The 23,357-nt window shown below is 36.8% G+C and overlaps 1 protein-coding gene across 4 annotated transcripts in view; it reads right to left on the reverse strand.

Moving 5' to 3' along the window:
* Window positions 1-23,357, reverse strand: part of ZDHHC14 (zinc finger DHHC-type palmitoyltransferase 14) — a 112,665-nt gene that overhangs the window by 41,069 nt on the left and 48,239 nt on the right. For 2 of the 4 annotated variants that reach the window (XM_037391453.1, XM_037391455.1), the window contains exon 2: window positions 12,281-12,453. In XM_037391453.1, the coding sequence (XP_037247350.1) occupies window positions 12,281-12,453 (173 nt within the window). The remainder of the gene's footprint in view (window positions 1-12,280; window positions 12,454-23,357) is intronic. The other 2 variants (XM_037391454.1, XM_037391456.1) reach the window with 1 other exon arrangement.

Raw genomic sequence — 23,357 nt, forward strand, 5'->3', positions numbered from 1 at the left:
CTATACATCCATAGGCCCTACAAAACACAGCATTATGCCCATTTCTGACCATAGTCTGGTCAAGATAGACTTAGATTGTCAACAAAAATGTAGGTCATTAGCCCTAATTAACTTTTTATCCAATACAGCATTTAACATGTGCATGCATAACTTGTTCACCAATAAACCAATGACTTTTATTTGATACTCATACTCAAATTTAGGTGTATAATTGTCAAAAATACTAATGAAGCCTAGATTTCATATAGGTGTAGTTTTCTGTACTGCTAGAAATGCCGATACATTGAATTTCTGTTATTCTCATATGAATTGAATTTTTCATATTTTGTTCTTTTAGAAAAATCTTACTATTCCTGAATATGTACATAATCATTTAACGAAAATTACTTAAACCAGTCAAGATGAATTGTTTAGAAAAAATGCTCTTTTTTCCTAATGAAACATGGATAAAACGCACATTGACTAAACCCAGTATTTCCCCACCTTTCAAACTAGTTCAAAAAGTGCACTGTATTCATTTTGTTTTAAAATGGGCTCTGGTAGAATCTCAAATGCAACTTCCCTCTTCTCTGGTAGAGCAGGGAGACTACCCGCCAGCCCACCATACTTACAGTGCATACTAAGAGGATTTCCTTCCAAACCTTTGCAGGGAAGTTCAAGTTCACAGGGACAGCAAATCCTAGCTCTCTGAGTAAAATTAATCTCAAAATCCAAGGGTGAAAGCTGATGTAAATGACATTAATGAAAACAGTCTTGCTGACTTTCCATGGAGTCAGGATTTTACACACAATCCTAAATTACATAATCAAATCTGAAAGTCTCAGTCTTTCTGTTTATTAACAATTTTTTTCTGGAAACAAGCAACAGAGCATCATCAAGTGTGCTTGGATTTAATCAGATTTATCTAACCTAAATGTGCTAAACATGTCCTGGTCTCACAGTGATTTTTCAGACTCTAATTAGCCTTCAATTGGACTGCTCATACTTGGGTACTAACACAGTTAAATCTTTAATATATGTGGTCCCTTTTCAGGCACAATATGATTAACCTTTATGGAATCACCTTCCCCAAATAAACCTGTGTTTGACCACTATTTTTTTTACATTTTTCTCTTCCAATTTGTTACTGATGTAGTAACGCAAGTTATTTTACAAAAAATGTACAATATTCCAGGGTTGCCTTCCACCCTTTCTGCTCTGACATATTTTATAACTTCTCTAGCAGCATTAAATGTGCATGCACTAGATGGGGCTCCAGCATTTTTATTACCCTATTACAAAACCCCCAAACAGACAATCCATGTCCTTGCAGGACCAAGGTACCTGAACTGCTGCAAGAAAGTCACTCCAAGTATTTAATGGAGATACAGCAGCCTAGCAACCTTCTAATGTGACAAAAAACTCCACCTAAATATTTCAAATTATTATGCTGAAAACAAATGGGAGGTGCTGTTTAAATGAGACACAGAGGCTGGAATTTTGCATATGTGTCACCAGGATTCTCCTGTGCAATCAAGCATTTGCTTTTTTGGTCAATTTCCCTAAGATTCTAGGACAAACGGTCTCTAGGTCTCTCCACAAACTTAATCATACCATGCAAGGTTTGCTGTCAACTTAAAAGGGACACAATTTCATTCTTCAAGCAACATCATTAGAAAAGTTGGTAACTTGATTTAGTTGTAATGCCTTCCTGCTAAGAAAAACAGATAATGCAATGAAAAAAAAACTTTATGGAAAAAAAAAAAAAAAGCCTGGCAAAAATGCAAACCTCTAAGAAATGTCTTCCTCTGTGTTTAAGCACTTAAATCTAAGCTATGTGCTTAACAACAGTGGGCTACAAGAGGAAAGAGTGGTTTATTTTTTCTAGGGAAAAGAACTTAATCCAATAAATTTTTTTTGTTTCCAGACAGTAATCTCAGGGACAAACAATACTGGGAACCAGGCTTACGACTGAAACCAGCAGCTGCTAACTGCATTCTTCACATAATTCTTCATCTGATAGCCAACAAGAGATACTGACCAAATATTGCTGCTGACTTTAGATGAAAGACTTACTGCCTTGATTTCAGAATAACCTATGTATAATGTTCTTAGGAGTGGAATTGCATCATCTTGAAGTCTAAAACTTTATGTGAAAGATATTCTCGCTCTGAGAAAGAAATGTAATCTTCAATGACTTGCTGATGACAAGAAGCATAGAGAGTAAGAGCTTTCTGAAAGACCTACCTGCTGCACAAAGTAATGTCACTAATCTTTTTTAAAAAATGTTGTTTAAAGCATGCAATATCAGGTATGACTATAAGCCTATCCAGCTGGTATCCCACCTTTGGAGAGAAAGCAAAACATACCCACGCTGTACCCACAAGCAGTATGTATTTGTTCAGGCTACTGTCAAGTCTAGGAAATGCCTATGCTGTGGCATAGATTTAATTTTATAAGTCTCTAAGGAAATCAAATTATGCATTTCATAACAAATGAAAGACAGGCAAGGAATTGTGGAGAAGTTTCAAACAGTCTCCAGCACCAGTGAAAATTAGAGAGTCAAGACAAAAACAACTTCCAGAGATGGCATGGTGTTGTAGCTAATATACTGAGTTCAGGGCTGGCCTGAGCTGGTTGTACAGAATAAATTAGGGAGATATACATAAGTTAATACGTTAACCCTGAAGAGAAATCCAAATTATTTGCTTGCTATAGATGGGCCTTTTTAAGGCTGGAAGGATAAATGACCCTAATAACTTTTTTATTTATCTGCATCAACTAACCAATACCAAAAAGCCTGATATTGTGGAATAATTCTTATCTTGTACACATCAAATGGGCAAACACTTTCCCACCTGTGGAAGCCATGGTGCTGCGTTTGGTTATCCTTTAAGCCTTCATATTTAGAAGTTTATTAACCTATGAACATTTTTCCATTTGAGGGGACTTCACATTAAACTAACTACAAGAAACACACACCATAACTGCAAAGAGGTTACAAAATAAGGCTGCTCCTAGTTTACATGTTCCCGTAGAAACAACAGCCCCTCTCAGTACAGTGTTTTGCATGATTGCAGAACTCATGCTTACATGCACCATGAAAGGGATGCAACTACCACTGGGGTTGCCCTGGAAAAAATGACTTTTCGATTTTCATGAAAGATGTAATAGAATAAAAGTATTACATCAACATGGTTTGATTTCCATTTAGGGAACAAAAAAAGTTCCTGCTGCATTTACCTGAGATTATAACGCTTTTATAGCAAATAACCCTACATTATCTTCAGTGATTAAGCATTATACAAGCCTTATACATCTAGTTGCTTTTATTCTATTATGTTATATGAAAAAATACTAGAGTATTTTAAGATTTATGCTCCTCCCCTCTCTTAGGCCAAACATATATTTCTTAAATATTTTCTTATGGGTCATGCTTTCAGACTTCTCTGTTTTGCTGATTTCCTCTTAGGCTTCCACACATGGTATCAAAAAACTAGACAGTGAACTGAGCCCTCACCATCACTAGGTATTGCAGAATGTCACTCCTCCTGGTTTATGTAATGACTCTTAATGCATCCCAAAAATAATTTCTCCTTTTTGTCACGATATCATGATACTGACTCAATCTGTTTGTGGATAATACTCAAGTGCCCTTTTACATACCACTCACCACTTAGCCCCCTTTTCGTTCCAGCCCAAACCATTCTATGATTCTGTATTTGTTCCCAAATTTTGCTAAGACTAAATTATTTAGAGTATATTAAAAAAATACATATATGCTAACCCAAGTGCTTGCAAATTTCCCTGACTCAGCATCAGTTAAGCATATTCTTTCTTTCCTTGAGTACACAATCAGTCTCTGCAAGATCCTACTTGATCACTTACCATTTGCCACTTACTTCCAGAAAGTTGCTCATTGACTTTGTCATAATTTCATCTAGACCTTATTTCCAAAATCTATATAGAATGAAACCTATGCAGAACAGTATCAAGAGCTCCATTACAGTAAGAATTTAGCACATCATCTTCTTCCCCCACCCCCCACCCCCGGTGGCCAAGACAGTTGCTCTTTGAAGGACATCAGTGGTTACACTTGATTTGCTCTTGAAATGCTTGTTTTGAGTCTTAAAAGGCCATAAACCCCAGCCCCTCCTAGCTTCAATTCTTACAATTTGATCATTTAGCATTGCTCCATGTCTTTCCAGACAGAGAACAGTTTCTAGTGACATAACAGACAGATTTCTATTAGACTAGAATATTAGATACACTGATAGAGATACAGTATAGTGGATTAGCAGATTTTTATTTCTGCTTTAACTACTACTACTACTTTCCCTCTTCTAACCTGTGCTTCCCATCAGCTGGCAAGAACTGTGCAAGTTCTCTTCTGAGATCTGAAGCCTTCAGCTTCTCTTTCTTCCTCTGACCTCCAAGAGAACCCATCCTGTGTCTTCTACTGTTCCTTGCTGGTTGTAACTGACTTTATTCCCCTTTTTGCCTTTCTGACACTTTCCCTATATACTTGTGCCGTGTTTTTATGTTCACCTATAGAAACTGTCTCCACTTCTGATGCAAGCATCTTGACTGCAATCTTCATAAACCTACGAATACAGACAGAATTAATTATTACTAGACTCCCAACCTCCTTCTGTATGAGGATAGCTTGATGATGTGCGTTTAACATAGTGTTTTTCAGTAACAGATATTCCTTTTTCTTTGTGGACATTTTTTTTTTTTGACAAATGCTTTTACTTTTTGTTTTGCTATGAACACAAATAGTGGCTGGGCTACTACCACATCACCAAATCCTCAAGAAACTTTCCATTTCTGTAACCCGGTGGTAGAAACAGCAGCATCACAGCTCTGTTAGTCCTCAATCTTCACCTGGAAAAAGGTGATCTCCCAGGTGGAAACATGTCACACTGTCAGCATGACCACTCTGTTTCCAAAAAGTCACTTGAATGAATGGAGTACCAGCAGTTTCTTTAGAAGGTCTTCTTTTGAGAAGTGTTCTCCTTAAGCAGCTTGTCCTATTCTATGCTTTCTGATGTACAAAAATAAAGTTTAATAAGCTTTAAGAGAACTTCAAAATAGTGTTCTTAAATCAGAATTACTCCTCTTGGGACATCATTTCTCACTGCATCTGTAATAATGTCTGTGAGGCTGCCTCCCAAAGAGACAGGTAGGGCACAGTAAGACTCGAGTACATAAGAACAACTTGAATAAAGTAAAAGCCACAGACTGGACATGTCACATGCGTAAATTTTAAAAAATAATTTTTGTAAAGACATTATTTTTAGGTGATTTATCTGAAGAATCTCTTGCCTAGGATTATATTACTGGTAACTTTGCACCCCATCTTTAGAAGGCACCTCAAGTTCAAAGGTACAGCAAGTTCCAATGCAATCTAGTTTTGGAGCATGTCTAAGTTTTCTTTTGAGTTTTCCTGCTGCACAGATGCTGCTCTACTAGGTTACATCTTTTTTAGAGCACATTAAAAAACATGTTTTAATAGTGCAAAGATATTTCTTCCCATTTCCATTGTTGATTCCAGAATCACAATTTTAGGGCAGAAAGATTTGTTAGGGCTACCTAGACTGCTCCTTTCCATTAGGCTTGCCATAAGCCCTCATGCTTGGGAACTTGAGCACCAAACTCCACATTTGCTAGCAATACAGTTCCTCACTTCAAGACTCCATTGCCTCTTTTTGGAAGACTTGTTTTGCTGTCGCTGAAGACTGCAATGGTTTTGACCAGCCCATCAGTCTGAACCTCTGAGGCAAGTCCTGTGTTACCATTTTTAAAAAAAAACCTGTTAATGCAAGTTCTGAAACAGTCACACATGGAAATATTTTGACTCACCTAATCAACTTTTTAACATAATCTTCGTCTTTTTTCAGTATCAAATTTATATTTTTTCATTTTGTATTTAGCCAAGACTCCCTACCTGACAGACACTTTCTTTAAGGAAAAATTATCATCGTCAGCTGCTTATTTGAAATAATTTATTTCCTGACTTAGATAAATGTTTCTTTGAACACAGGGAAAATAAGCAATTACTTGAGCAGGAAACCGTGCCTGTATTTTGGACCAAAGCTGGTACCATACTGTAGGTAAAGGATTCCTTGAATGAGATCAATGAAACTAGACAGTAACACTGATTAGGAAAAGATGCTAAATGAACACTTCGAACAAAATGAAAAAAATATTTTCCGTATTTTTATGCTTAAAAGAAAAGACTTGTGAGATTTTGTAGCCTAAGCTGTATACCTTATTTCTGAGGTTTTCAGATGCTTAAGCAAGATGATTCAACCACTTCTGAAGCTCAGATGAAAAGCAAACATTTTAATACCTCTATCATATTAGAGAATTTGAAGAAAGGATTTGAAACCTAGCACATCCTGTAGCCATTGAGCTTAGCATGCAATATTTTCTGCACAAATTTTGGCAGATGGGCAGGGTTGGGGAGGGGAGAGGTCACTGTTCAGTTATCCTCATCAGGAGCTTGTTAAAAGCTATAGAGTTAACTTCCAGATTTCTCTACTGCAGAGCACAGGTTAACTCCCTTTATGAACAAATTATGAACTCTCCATCACTGCTGAGAGACTAAAAATGTCTCATTCCAGCAGAACAGGGTTTATTGGAGACTGCTGTAGTCAAGAGCTTAGAGCAAGGAACCTGGCTCTCCCTCCTACCACCCTCATGAGAAAGTGGAGGCACCTGCCCAACCTGGAGAAAGGAAAAGCTTGAGGAAATCCCATTACGGAAGCACAAGGTGAGTAAAAAGCAGAGTGGAAGGAAGGATCAGAAAAAGAGGATGGAGTGACAGACAACAAAAGATGCAACCAAACAGGATCCAGATAAGAAGCCAGGTTGAACAGAAGTACACAAAAGACAGGGCAGAACTCAGGGTGTATTTACTGAACATTTAAGAGGCAGAAAAGAGTCCCAGAATGGACTCTAAAAATCAGAAAGCACAGGATTCTCCAGAAACAGGAAACAAAACCCAAAGAACTTTTGGGAACAAACCGCAATAATTCCTTTTTTGTGTCAAGGCTGTAATAACAAGAAGTGCATTGTTACAGTGCTGCCTTCTGCCTTACCTGTCTGGGTTTTCATTACTCAAAGAACAACTTACTGCTCCTTTTGATACTTTTTTTTTTTGTGTGTGTGTCTTTATAACCACTGGATTATGAAAATAATGTATCTAAGCCACTTTCTATGCCAAGTAGCATATTCAAAGAATTAAAAAAAAACTCTCCTCCTCCAAATAGAGCCAAGAACACACTCAGTTAACATTTATAGCATGTTCATACATCTGCCATTCTATAAGAATAGAGAATTAAACTGTGCATCACAAAACTCTAAAGTGACTACTACAACACGTCTATCTCAAAATCATACAATTCAGCACTACGTATATGGGTACTGGATTTAAAAACTGAGGAACTTGTTCACTGTGGTTCAACATTTTTTTACTAAAGGATTTTCCCCAATTCAAAATATGAATTACAGAACACTCAAGATTTCACCAAGCAGATGGATATAGTGGTGAAAAATGTCTGTCACAGCAAGATAACTAAATCCTAATATCTACTCTTCAATAACTCGCTCACAATCCCATTTAGCAGACCATCATCATTATAATCTTTATACATAATTATTGAAAAGGTAAATTCCATTAAAAATCCCATCCGTTTAACATAAAAATAATAGGTTATACAAGTATTTGTTCTGAAATATTTTCCCCCAGCTGCACCATCATTATTACTGGTAGATAATCAGCAAGTAAATTTCAGTAGCAGCTTCATTAATGGATTTTAATATCATTTTCTGCCTAACAAACTCAAGAAATTAAAAGAAGCAGACACAGAATGGAACAGTACCTACAGAGATGATAGGAAACATGGTACTACCTAGGTGTATACTGCTATTCTTTTCTGCATCTTACCCTCCTCTCTGTTCCTTTCTCAAATGCAGGTGCAAACACCTCCCACTGTTTAGGAAGATTGTATTTAATGAATTTTCAAACAGTTCAAAGGAATTTGGATTATGATTTTTTCTATAGCTGAACTATCAGCCACCAGGGGCACAATTCAAAACACCATACATCTGTCTTTCTCTTCTAAACTGACAACCATTTGTTTTGACTCAACAAACTGTTCTCTGTCAGGGAAGCAACAAGTAATATCCTTCCTTTAACCAGAGTAAAGATATCTTCCCCCAAATAAATTTTTCTTCATATAGAGTTATGCTCCAGCTTTTCCTTACAATGATCTCACAGTCTAGTAGGAATAAAATTACTCCCTCAGTCACCAATGCTTGTCTCATTACAAAGAAACAAAACAAAACAGACATCAGCAGTAAGAAGTCCCATGGTTTGTCTGCACATCTTGCTTCTAACCAACTCTGAAATCCTATCCTTAGCCAAAAATGGGTTTAAAGAAATCTGTTAATATAATAATTGAAAGAAATCATTGCTGATGAACAGACTTGGACAGAAACATCTTTCCTTCTCCTAGATCTGGTTTAAATATGCTTCGAGTGCCATACAGTGCCCTCCTATGGTGGTCCAGCCTTTTCTTAATGAGAACCTCTTCTGATTAGGTACAGCAGTGTCCTACACAATGTCGCGTCTCTGAGAAGGTAAAAGGCCAGCTAACACAAATGTGTTGGTTGTATGTGTTTAAGTAAGATGGTATGCATGTTGTTCAGTAGAAACAGGTGATACTTTAAAAGTTGTAAATTTTAGTGACATTTAAAAGTATCATTCGTGTTTCATTTTATTTAGAAAGCACCATTGTTTCCTTTATTAAATGTCTTAAGTAACTCTTATCAGATATAATAAACATCTACTTTTATTCTTTGGAAATGGCTGAGATTCTGTTATTTATCATTAGGACAGCAGAGACCAGGATGATGACTGGTAAACTAAGACTACTTTTGCTTCACCACAAGAAGAGAAAAAAACAGGAGTGCAAAGATTGCTGGAGTGAAACAGCTAGGAGAGGTCATGGTGGAAGATGTAGGAAACGTAAAGGTTTAACAGAAATCTAAGTTCTTCAAGTAAACCTTACAGAAGGTTATTCAATTAGAGAGATATCCTTATGATTTCAGATATCTAATAAACGCATTTACCTTCCAATCATAAGACATTTTACTGAGAACTCCAGTACTGAAGCAGGCAAAGAATGTCTACTGCTCCCCAAATATTGCATTAATGAAATTGAAAAAAACTCCATCTTAAAAACCACAGACTATTCATGAGCCATCACAGCAATTACAGCACTAATAATTACATGGGAATTACGTGTGAAGCTGTTTCAAAATGGCTCTTTCTGAAAAAACTTTAAAGTTTATACAACCGTTTATCTGCAAATTAGATTTTTATCTTATAAAGGGGCATTCCTTTTTGGCAACACTAAGGAATATATCTGCCTGAATTCCACCCTCCTCCCACATGTTATTCCTACTTTTTCTGAGAAGAGGTGCAGCAAAAAAGAGAAAGGAGGTGGAAATCATAACTTTTCCCACATTACCCCGAATAGTTCTGAGATGCTTTTTCCCCCCACTCTCCATCCTTTCCTTCCCAGCTATAAAAATAATCCCATTACCCATTATAGCAACTTACACACTCCTATGCAGCACATTACACATTGAGTATTTCACTCTGAAAAATGCTTGCGGTGACAGCACTAGCAAAAGCTAAAAACTAAGCTCTAAAATCAGTCTTCTGAAGAAATGTGTTGGCTTTCCCAAGAACACAAATTTGAACTTTGGCATCTGTTTTCCACATATCTGGATTCTGTGAATATTAGGAATTCTTCTATTACGCAAACAAGGAATGAAATTATTGTGTTTAAAGACAATTCCAGTTCCTCAGCACAAATATATTCCATGTCTATTTTTAATGTTTTCTTACAGCGTAGTAAGAACACAGCTTCACAATGCTCTTCCATTTCTGATTTAACTTCCTTATGGCATATAAGGGCAGGTTGACTGAAGACTTTCTTTTTAAATAATCCAGAGTGCCACATCCAAAAGTAAGCAAAGGGAAGAAATTTATATGCATTTAAATTCATCCAGCTAGGATGGAGCCACCTGGGTTATCTAGGACCTAACAGTTTTGTTCCCTGTATATTATGTACAGTATGGTTCTTGTCCAAAGCTAAGTCCTGACTGGCTAAATGTAACCTTCTTCCTGTCATAGCAAGGAGACATGGCTCCTGGTTCTACAAATTAGTCCAAACAACGTATAAAAACAATGTACGTTTTCTTCTAGAAGTGTGAATGCCAGGAGAATACACTGGTTTTGGAAAAGCTATACCAGGTCTATAAAGTGTAGTGAACTACACATCTCAGACTTAACACACCAATGAGACTTCCTTCCCACAAAATTCAATGACCTCGCTACACGATCATACAGTTCCAAAAGTCTCAAGCCTAGACAAAGAACATACAGCTAAGTACTGCTGCTGCATGCCACGTGCTGCAGATGTGTTGATTCCACTTCAGAACTCAAATCCAAACACTTTGAAATATACAAAATGCAGTTTATTTCAGACACCTTTTTGTCTTAACAGGACTGCAAATCTGGTGAAAGGAAGTGATCTCACTGCAGTGACAATCAGTGAAACTCATCGCTACATTTTGAAATCCTGCTTCTTCTTAAAATAATCCATACCAAAGATAACATGCATGTTTCCAGAAAATAAAACCATTCTTTCTCCCCCAACAGCAGTTTTCTGGAACTGCGCACTTCGGACAACTTTTTTTTTTTCTTTTTTTAATCACAATGAAAACATTAGACTCAAACAACCACTAAAGTATGTATGTTTTTAAAAACAAACTTGTTACCTTTCCTCTCTTAAAGGCTCAAAAAGACCTAAAATAGTGAATGCAAGTCAAACACAAAACAAAAACAAGCTACTGTTTTTGTTTTACCTTAACAAAATTTCTTTGTCCAATAGATCTCAAGTGGAAGATACAGCTGCAAAATCTGCTTACTCTCTTAGCAGCTAAACAGTAAGAGGAAACTAATGTCATATTGTCGCTAACATTTTGCTGTTTTGACATGAAATCTCCTATTGTTCCCACTTACATGGGCACGGTTCACAGTGTGATTTTGCTGCATGCAAACCACATTTGCTTTCTGAGAAAATCAAACCAGAACTTCTGCTCCATGTGTACACCAAATGAAGTCTACCCGGTAACATGGTGTTAAAAGTCTAAACCAATTACTTAGCTCAGACATTTTCACCAGTGCCTTGTGGAAGGCAGTCTAGAGAACCGGACAAAACCTAGTCTGAAGTAAACCCCTCAAATTCATACTCTATAAGATGCAGAATCACCTGCAACAACAGCTTTAGTGCACTCATTTGCTTATAGTGCATTAAAATATTTGTCACCGTAAACAAAGCCTAAGACTATACTATAGTATTAAAACATCAGGGACCCCACAGGTATTTCTCCTGTACTTGCATAAACCTGTTATCTGTCTTTTCAATTATCTGAGTGAGTGTTCCTCTGAAATTGCTTCAGAAAATGGGATTTCCATTGACTATCATATCAAAGCAGGTATAGTAGCCTTTAGTAGCTTACTTAAAAATAAACAAAGCCACTGTTTATGAAGCAGCTCTGCAAATTCATCCTGTTTTCTTACCCAGGTAGCACATTTTAGCTATTCAGCATTATTTGTAGCTGTAGGAATTCCACAATTAGAATTTAGTTAACAATTCTCTTGATAAATAAGGCTGATTAAAATCTAGTTCAGTCTCCTTTAATTGTGCTGGCTTTACACAGATATAAAAATAGTAACATTTTATTACTGTTACTGAAGAAAAATTTTCCCAAGACTGCATCAACTTACCAGATGTATACAAACACTTATATGACTCTTTCACAATATAAATAACAACATAATTAAATTCAGTTAAACTCTGAAGGTACATTAACGTAACAGATGCACAACTGTAGAACCTTTGCAATATCAGCTTTCTTGCCAAAAACACTTTAGAAATTACTCTCTTGTGCATCATAGACAGACTTCTAACCAGACTTGCTGAAATGTGTCTACAGTAATACCTATCACTCTCCAAGGCCAGAATTTTGTTTACTATCTTTCTTGAGAAGAACTGATCAACTATCTTTCCACAGAAATCACTGCACTACTATCAGACCTTACAACGCCAGAACAATTACTGTGGCAAGATAGGAGTAACTCCTCCCATGAGCAGAGCAGCACACTGCCTTCATACAGTACATGCACCCTTGGGAGGAAAGCGAAGAGACAACAGACCTTCACTGTTACCTATTTGTCTCTCTAGATCTGCTGCTTCATCTGGTGTTGCACGTGGAAGGACACCAGGATCACTGAAACTAGTACGCAGCAGGGTCCCCATCACGAAAAAGAAAAGAATCCCACCAATTGCAGGTATAGCAGGCGTAATCTTCTCTGACAGATATGGACAACTGGAAAAAGAAAAAAGATTAAACATAATCAATAATATATAGTGCAACTTACTCTCAAAAGTTGTTTATAAATGCATATGGAGAATTCACTTTCTTCTACCGACACATTACTTGGCTTGGAATATTTATTGAAGCTGAAATTTCTGTTTATGTGTTTGTGACACTTGAAATTTCTCATAATTTGTTCAATATAATAAAGGTCCAAATAGCATAACAATGACCTCACTAATACACAATACTCATTTACATAAGAAAATATTTTTATTACAGCATATTTTAAGCTCATATATTTGTTCATCTACTGCCCAATTATATAAAGGGGTGGGTGTGTGGGGTGTGTGCAGGGAGGAAGGAGAAATAACCTGAAGCTTTTCAGCAATAAAAGGCAAAGCACATAACATTACAAAACCACACTGAAAAAAATGTAGTTGAGTCTATAAAACTAAGTTATCATCCATCACAAAGATGGTACTCAAGAACTTACACGTGTGACACATTCTTTTAATAGCCTTGGTATACATCAATATTACGAAACCACTATCTTTTTCTTAATCAGTTTCTTGTAACTTGGTAAGCTTCTTCACTCATTTACAAAGTAAGACTATTGCAAATGACACCTGGAAACAAATAAGCCCGGGAGGGTCTAGAGCAACATCAACAGCCCTTTACCAGCACAAAACCAGGTTCTACGGTTATCAAATTTACTATACACATGCAGGGCTTAAGGTTGGACCACAGTTTTAACAAATTTTCCTCTCTGCTTCATATGTAATAAAATCAAAACAGACAGAAGCATCAGAATGTAAACACCACACAAATTTAAGTATCTCTTTACAGTTGTGCAAAAAGGAAGGGATATGAACACTTAAGACACAGTATACCACTCCCGTTAGTCTGAGTCATACAGTAAGTACTACAACATCATCTTGGAAAACACACAGGCTGAAGACTCCATAGATTTTATATTAAGTAGATCATGCATTTCTGACGTCTGCATGAGAAGTCATAAAATATGCCTAAAAACAACATAAGCCCAACCCCAACAAGTTCTAGGCTTTAGGGCTTCATCTAAGGCTTCCAGATGTCAATGAAGTTTAATTAAGATTGTCTTCCCTTCTTCTGCCGATTGCCTTAAATGATGATTCAGACACACAAGCTTTTGCAATGCAAGTCAGTTAACCTCACTAGAACGTTAACTCTGAGTAAGTGATGACAATGTCAGATTCACTGTCCATCATTTCTGCTGACGGGATGAGGGAGAATGGAAACACTTTTCACACCAGCTACCATGTACCAAACATTTATTTCCCTGCATAATCCTGTTAAAGGTACTTGGCTGTTTCATTGAACGTTGTGGGTTTCAAGGATGCAGTGAGTCCAAACACACTACAAGGCGCCTCATACCATCACTATGAGTGGCATTCATGACTGCAATATTACAGGTGTAACAAGTTACAAAAGATTACAAAGACAACTTTTCAGGTATAAAAAAAGGCAAAGGGCAAGAGCTACTGTAGTTTTCATATAATGAATAGACTGTTTCAACACCAAGAAAAGAACTTCAAATACACGCTTTTAGAAAATCTGTTTCAAAGACCCAGATTTATGAAATCAGTGCTAACTAAAGGAAGCAGCAGCAAGACAGCTGGTAGATATAGCCTTGCTCCCTTCATGTCAGAGAAGTCAGTCAGAATGAACAACCAAAGAGAAGCTTTCATACCACATAAATGTCCTACTGCTCAATTTATTTCTTGCCGCAAAGGATTACTGAAATCAAAATGTCTGTAATATGCTCAGACAAGAGTACAAATAGCTGCAAGAACGTATTTTTAAAAGGATTAGAGGGCACATGTACATTAATGAACACTAAATATAGCACAGCGCTATTATTCTTCTATTGCATTATTCATTACACATACCAAAGAAATTGCAACTGTGATGAAGTCTGTTGACCAAACAAGAGCTGTATGTGTGTGAAAGGTACCATGAGATAATCCTAGGGCAGCACAGTAGGCACAGTACAATTTAGACAGGTGCTAACGCAGAAATAGCAATAGTGTCTAGCCTACACAAATTCTCAGTGATACTCAGGAGAATGGAAACTGAAGGGCCACCATGACAGTGACTTGCTTTGTTTTAACAATAATTTTGTAGGGAATTGGCAGAAAGAACAAATTCCTGTCCCGAAACACTGAGAAAGCCTTGTGTTGCTGAAAAGTGATGATTACATTACAGCAAAAACAGCATTAAAGTGTCTATCTCTGCCTTGCTGAACGAGGTCCATCTGCAGTGAAAAAAACCTCCACTGCTCCCAAAGCCCTGCACACTCTTCACCATAGACAAGTGTAAGGTAATCTGCTTTACCTAAAGGTGTTTTTCGGGGTTTAACAACCTGTATTTTATGAACTTTGACTTGGAATTACTTCAGCAGTAATGTAGAAAAGACTGAAGATGTCATCTTTGGCAATAACAACCAATTAACGCTCCACCGATTCAGGAGTTATTTCAAGCTGAGAAACCATTCCTCACAGAGATTCAGAGAATAGGCCTAGGCAGGACCATCAATCCAGTCTGACTTACATACGAACACAGCATATATTATTATATGGGTCTGCAGAGAGCTCAATGGTATCTGTCCTTTAGAAAAGCCCAATCAATCTTCCAAATTCCTGTCAATTAAGTTTAAAAAACCCAGACACCATGTAGATAATATTTCTTTTCATGTCTGTGTGTGTGTGTATATATATATATATATAAACAAAACAGGGGAAAAAAATCTTAATATCACCTGGGTTATTAAAAACAATCCACTAAAAGTGTCTTCAAATTAAAAAGTGGAATTTAGCTCAAAATACATCTGTACAATACATCTCAATACATCGTAGAAATACACTTGCATATTTATATAATTTATATTTGCATGCTTATGTACAAATGTATCTGTACTGCTACATTAAGTCAATATTATTTTAAACAATTTGTTTTAGTGTTACAACTTTCAGAATTGTCAAATACTATACACAAAGAAAGACTACTCCTAGTATTTGCTCCCATTCCTTAATTAATTTGCTTCAATTGAGTTTGCATCCCTTTAGGCATCAGCTTTCCTCTGATATTACAAGAACTATCTTTTCTGGATGGTATTTTCAGTGAGTTTAAGTAAATAGCAGGTATTTCCTGACAGCAAATTTCAGAAATTTCTCACAGAGGGACTCCCTGCGCAGAGGACTACCCACCTACAGCACCACTTATGATAAAGTAGCATAAAGATCCAGAACAAATCTCTGTCTCAGAACAAGTAGTTGACAAACCTTTTAAAATCAGTACTTGGTCACCACTAGACATGAACTGACATCCTCAGTTTGCATCTTTGACACAGTAAAACAATTGTTCTTTACCAGTATCTGTAATGACTGGTAGGTCATGCACTGACTAGGTCCACCCCAGAAAACACATTTTTAGGAAGTATTACTTGACCACAGATCCCGCTAGAGATTGTTATTGTGGAAACATCTTCTTCAGAAACCATATTTGGATTTGCACATAGCAACCAGTAACACAAACTGAAGTTTTTAATTACTTGAGGGGGTTTATACAAATCAACTCTACTTTTGCTTGGCTTCTCAGCTGCTTTTTTGAAGCATCATGTGAAGGTTTGCATGAGTGTAGGAGGGAAATAAAATCTGCTGGAAGACTAGTCTGTCACAGCTAGATAAAAATAAAAACACACTGGCATTTAAGAGATAATTATCGAGTATCATTCTTGTGAAGGAAGGGTGCAGGAGAACAACAAAAGTAATTCTTAGCACCCAGCAGGCCTCTTAATTGTGTAACCATGCTCCATGGCTACCGAGATTAGCAGAAAACCACACATAGTAACTGTAATGAAGGACACACACAGTTTGAGTCCTACACCTTTCAGGCTCTTTCATTAGAAAAAGGGAGGAGAGAAATAAGTCTCCTTAAGGTCTTTCCTGGAAAGATGAAGGCTTTCCTGAACAGCTCACTGGCAGTTGTCATTCACTGATGAGGAAATACAGTAAATGACAAATCTATGCAGTAGGGGTACTGGAGATTTGAAAAGAGTCTAACCTGTAGAGAGGCTAACTCTATAGTTAACACCCCCCTGCCCCACATTAGTGACTAACAAAACCATTTAAAGAGCACAACAAAGACAGGGTTTTATACCTGTGAGAAATTTGAGATCTCAGTATTTGCCCAGCTGGCAGACAGAAAACAATAAAAGTACAGATTTTCTGCAAAGATGTAGTAGCCATCACGCTTAATTACTTTTTTTTTTTTTTTTTTAAAAGGGGGACCTTACAAGCTTGGCTGGCAAGACCAGTAGTAGAATACTATATGTCAAGCTTTTCATCAACATAAATCTCTTTGCAGCAGATACAAAACAATATACTCTAGGAAAAGCGTAATAAGTATAGTTGAATCAAGTAACATAAGCAAAAAAATACGGTTCATTTACCTACATCATCAATTTAATTTATGTTTCTGCAGGTATTGCCTATTTAAGTTTACCTGTAGCTGTTGGTGCACCGGTGTCCAACATTAAGAGAGAAGGCTTGCCCTTGAACCCTGGGTTTGGTTCCACATGTTACCAGTTAAGATCTGAATGAGACTGTTCTGCTTTCCTTAAACTAACCCAAAGGGTTTGTTGTTTGTCCTTCCACTCTTATTTACGGTTCCTCTCAGCTTCCCCTTCCTTTCAACTCCACTGCATCATTGCTCCAAGCCACTCAGTCCCAAACTTCTGCCCTCATGCCAACACAAATATTCATCAGGTTCTTTTGTGAGCCAAGTTAGTTTTACTAAAATATATGAAAAAAACCCCACCATTTCGTTCACTTCGCTTTCTGCCTCTTTAACAAATCAACTATGTTCTTGGAAAGGAACGCTGATACTAGCACAAAGCAAAAGAGACAGAAGCGCACACAAAACTAGGAGAGGGAACCTGGGACAGAGGAAGGAGACCTTCATTTCAGCAGCTGTCAGTAAGGTTTTCATTCAGACCACTGCCTCTTGTGCAACCACATCCTAACCTTGACCTCTTTCAACCCAGAGATGATAACAGAATAACCATACAAATAGATGAGGCAAATCAAGACTCTGGGCTAGAACAAAAATGCCTTATAATTTACTTTTCTAATAATAAGTTACCAATTTAAAAGCAGCCAAAGATGTGCACGTCGACCACAACAGAGACAGTGGAAGATGCAGGATGGGCAAAACATGAGGGCACAGCAAGGACCTCGGAGACTGCTGCCTAGCAAAGACTATAGGAAGGTAAATGGGACAATGAGAATGATTAGAGTAAAATGATTCCACTGTTATAGGGTTTGGAGGGTTGCCTCTTTTTACGCATTTCCCAGCAGAATCTCAATTAGAGAACACTACATTTTGCACTGCTTTTAGGAAAAAAGCATGGGCAAATTATAAGGAGGTATAAAAAGAATCACATTTAAAGACTGCACCGTGGATTTTCACATATCATGCAGGCTTCAACCTGCTACAGATAAATTCAAAGGTACTGCATCTACTATATTAAAACATAGTTTAATACACTCGGAATAGTAAGAATGGTATAAAATAGCTGTAACTACAGCAGAAATGTAGCTACAGCAGAAAACAATGCCACAGAAAAGAATACATAGCTAATTTAAAGACTCGAAGAAAAATAAGATCAAAGAATGTTTGAATGTATCAGATCTTCAGTCAGTATTTTCCACCTTCACATCCCAACATCCTACAACTACCTCTTTGAGAGGACCTTGCTTTAAATTTAAGGTGAAGAAAGTCTTAAGAAAGGTCTGACAGGAAAAAAAAGTTACAACAGGAAACAACTTGCAATGCATCAACCAGCTAATTGTTAATTCTTCACAAGCATTTTGGCACACAAAACACGTGGTGTAATTTCAGTACAGATTAGTCCAAGTAATGTTACATGAAATGCCTAACAAGATTAGCTAGGGAAGTTTGCATTACTTTCCTACATCTGATTCTTTTGCACAGCCTTTAAAATTGCCATTTCAAGAGGTATTAAGGAAACCACAAACTAATTTCAATGGGATCTGAAATTTGCTTTTTTTAAAAAATGGATTTCATTATTCTTTTTTGTGTTTTGAAACATCTTCTAAAAATCACACGCTCCTCATTTCAGAATAACCAATCAGTTTCAAGAACATATTTGATAAAATGCAAGACAAAAATTCACTCTTCCAATACTTGCTTCATTTCAAATCCAGGAGATCTGGAATGCTGCAAACATGTTAAGACTATGCAAAATGCAACAGCTAACAAACAACAGGCAGAATGACTGTAGGAAGGGAAGAAATAGGCAGAGTATCACCTCCTCCGCAGTTTAATAATCTAAAATATTATATCCTAATCATAAAAGCAGATTTATTGAATGGTTTCAGACAAGAAGCATTTAACCTTGCTTGAATACTTTGCTAGTTTATTCTGTATTTTATGGTACTGGATGCATCTTACTTTTCCTGTATTTATTATATTGCTTGGGGGTAACCCCACTTAAAATTATTTTTAATTAAAAATAATTTTTAAGGGGGAACACATACAGAATAATAGTAATTATATTGTGTACTTAACTGTCCCAGCCTCTACCAGCACTTAGAAATTACTTAACACAAAGAAGATTAATACAATGAAACCACACAGATTACAGAACAGCATGATCCTTAAACCTAATAAATTAAGTACTTGAGAAGTTCTCTCAAACCTAGTACAAAGTAAAATACAAAGCAAAAGCTCAACTGGTCTTCAGAGTTCCATGTGAAAACCTGACAGAGTTTGGTCTTTAAAGCCAATACCAAAACATGCGAACCATTACCAAGAATGAAAGAGCGCAGAGACTTCTCTCTCCCCTGCACAAACCATCAAGTGTTCAGTGGAACTCCTTGCAGCACTGACTCCATTGAACTGTAGTGCATTAGCATTGAAAACAAATTTACACTACATGGATTTGGATGTAGGAGTTTAGATGAAGCTAAGCAAGCAGTGTTGATTATGAAATTGTGTAAGATAATCACAAACTCCCTCCTACAGGTAAAGATCTTAAGGGTTTAATGCAGCAAATACGCAACAATCAAAGTAATAGCCTTGCATGTCCTCCCAATTTTCATTGTTACATGAATTAATTCTAAGGATTCACTGTCAAGCTTCAAAGCTGGGATAGCTAAAATGCATCATGCAAAAAGAACCTGTCTGTAAAACAGATGTGGTTACTGAAGTTCCTACAAGGGCAACTAAATTTTACTCTGTTATACAGAGAAGGAACTTTTGTTTTACAAAACACAATTTCTAAAATTTTGATTGCATCAACTGTTGGCCAGAAATTTTCAAGTAAGGTAGTAAGAAAACGGGGAATATCTAATGAATTGTGTATCAAGAACCTGAGTCTTCCCAAATAATCAGTTTCTTTATGAAAGGCCAATGCAAGTTTGAGAGATCCTCAAAAAACACACTCAGAAATGCCACGGCTTCCAACCATGCAGCCAATCAATGGCTTGCTTTATTGCAATTTCTGTTCTTTGACTAATTACTTACTTGAAAGACTAAAAATATATTTGTACTTTAAATCTCTGGTTTTGCATAAAGTGCAAAGTCTGGTTTCCATAGTAAAAGACTACCAAGTAATGAATTCCACTAAATGCAGAAACTTACAATTTCTTTTAAATAGCTCACATAGAACACTTTCTTTCCTGTCATGCTTCATATTACTTCCTTATTATTTCTTATTATTTCCTGTTATGTGATTTTATAACTAAACCATCAGGTTAATCCCAAGTACTTATGAACAGAAATGAAAACTGGGACAAAACAAGCGGAAATGCCTTATGCCACAAACAAGTCGCTGAAGGAGTACGAGCTTCTAGGTGATTTTCCACGGGATTCTCTGGAAACTGAAACATACGCAAGTAAGCTGCTGCCAGATAGCAGACTCCAAGCTTTCAGTGAGCAGTTATTTTGTGTTTGCCTTGCACAATCTGTAAAGTCTAAAGGCTAGATGTAAAGCCTAGCTTTTGCTAAAGGGCAGAGGGTTGTCAATGTGGTCCCTACCCCTGGCCACACTCTGCTGTCACTTCCCTTGTACAGGCACAGGTGAGCTAACTAACACTGAGTTAAAACAGAGGAGTTGCTTTCAACCTGTTCCCTTTTCTGAAAAAAACACATTCATTTTGTGTTTGATCAGTCTCCTGAACAGCTTCACTCCTGATGTAACGAGTGCCAGCAAACAGCTAGGAATGCAGAGGGCAGGATGAAGTTCAACTGTTATTTCCAGAGGCACTGAACTGCTGTGCGGACTTAGCCATAAAATTAAATCTCAACCACACTCATAAGAGCTTAGGAATAGTAAACCCACTGTCTTATACGGATTTTATTTTTATTTTTTTTACTGTGTCTTTTTCCTGTATTGTAAGTCTTTTACATAAAACACACAAATGAACTTTAATTTAAAATACTGAGGGAGAATATTAAAACTTTAACTTCTCAGTGGAACCCACTATGATACAAGCCTTTGCTCTTTCCTTGAAAAACAGAGCCAAGTTTCACAGACACAACATTTCCCGGGGCTCCTTTACTTATAAAAAAGCAGAGAACTGATGATCCTGCCCACACTATGTATCTGAAGTATACTTCACATCATAAATAAAGCAACTGGGAACATAAAGCAAGGAGGAGTATAAAAACATGAGAGTTCAACCTCCTCTTCCCTAAAAGAAGCAGAGCTAAGCAGTAGCAATTCAGCCACTTAATCATCCTTCTCAAAGACCCAAGAGGCCTGTTCGTAGCAATTTCCCAGGCATGGGTCCAACAAGCATTGGGAAAGTTTTACCTGAAACTGCATCCTTTGCTTTTTCCTACTGTCTCCTCACAGTATCACAGGAATTCTCCTATTCCAGGCTAAATGTTCCTTGGACAAACAGATTGGCATACTGCAGACTGCTTCAGATTAAAAAAATCCAACAACTAACAGGCACACATCATGTCAAAGCAGTGTCAGCTCTCCGTATCTAAAAATGAGTCAGTTCAAATATAAACAGATTGCAAGACCAGCTTGAGGCAAATCTTTTATTTCATGGAAAAAATAAAGCACACAGTGCTTTACCTACACAGAAAGCATTACCACCACAATTTGCTTAACAATGTAATTTGAACAACTAGGAATAGCCTTTCACTGTTGTGCATTAGAACTGAGATTTGGGTGCAAGCCATGCAAGTCCAGGCATTAAACATTTAAGAAATACCCTGCATTGAAAGATTGCTTCTGAATCACCAGAGTCAGCAATGTCATAGCATTTAATTATCTTCAGGGATGTGTGCAGAAAGAATTGCACTGATTGAATACTGAAATACTTTCATCTGAATTTTTCCTTTTTTTTTTTTTTTTTTAAGATATCTAAAATGCTATGTATACAGTTTTCTATTAAATACTTATCAAACCTAGATAAGCACATTTAAATTGAAAATCAGTGGCTTCATCATATTATGCTTTTCTCTGTAGTTCCACAAATAGATCAAGCACAGGCTCTTTCCTCTTGAGAAGGGCCACAGACTAAAATTATTAATTCCATATTCCCTTCCTGAACACTTGTATACTTCACCAAAAGTTATTTAAGTCATAGAATTGATGTATGGTAGAAATCAATTGTTTAGATAAAGGAAACAAACTCCAGCATATTTCCTCCTAAGGCAACTACAGAAAGAAATATGTATTACAGAAGAATACAATTGAAGTCCTAACAGAAAGGTTATTTTGAAAATTAAAAACTAAGGATGAAAAATCAACCATATTAATGGTTAAAAGTTGACAGTTGTCACAGAACATTCTGTAGCACGCTTAACAGAAAAAAAAAAAATTCTACAGGTAAGAGAATTGTTCTTCACACAAATGTCTGTCACTTCAGAACCACTGTTACTGTAAAGCACCTAACTGTAAACTGTTTTGACTGTTAATGCATAAACAGGACCTGAACAGAAGATGAATGAAGTAGTAATGTCCAGCTTTTACAGTGTTTCTTAAAAATATTTTATTCAAAATTCCCACTCAATTTTAATTTTTTTATATGCAAATTTTGATTTCTATGACTTCATTAAGCCTTTTCCCAGTTGACATTTTACTGCAATTTTGTTCAGTAAATACCACAACCCCCAAATTTTAATGTAAGTTGAACCAGGATTTCAGGTAGGGAAGAATAATGACAGGGTATTACTGCTACCCTTCTTGAAAAGTATAATCTAGTTCTTCAATTTAACATCTGTCTGTCAGACTGCCAAGACTTTTTTTAAAAAGTGTCACAAGAAGGTGAAACAAAGCAAAGAAGCTCTTTATTACATCCATTCCAACTATAAAATTCAAACTTTTTTCTTTTAACTTTTTAATCATGCAACCTGTTACCACCCATCTGATACGATCCCAAGTTCCCCTGAAAAAGCATTTCTTTTGCCACTATTTATACAGACATCTAGTAGATGATTTTGCAAGTGGATTAACGTGATCTCTCTCCCTACGGCAAGCCAGTAATGACAATCAGAGCAAAGCTCAGTTACTTCATTGTTCCCAGAATATACTCTAAGGAATTGCAACACAAGAGTTGTTCTCCATCTTTCCATTGTCAAACATGTTCTGCTGTCCTCCTCCCAGTTTCAGATGCTGACATGTAAACAATTCTCCCAGACACACTCAACCATGCAAATATCACTCCAGCTGTTGGTCTGCACTTTGGCACTTCTGCACAAACAGGAAACTAGCAGGGCATGAAGTCAAATAGAAAGAGAAATCTTCTGAAGACATAAAACAATTGCACAGAAGCTAAAATAAAACCAGGATTGCAGCAACCAATGAAACAGCACTGTAGGACCACCACCCC

The sequence above is a fragment of the Falco rusticolus genome, chromosome 6 (assembly GCF_015220075.1).
Source record: "Falco rusticolus isolate bFalRus1 chromosome 6, bFalRus1.pri, whole genome shotgun sequence".
NCBI classification, from domain to species: Eukaryota; Metazoa; Chordata; class Aves; order Falconiformes; family Falconidae; genus Falco; species Falco rusticolus.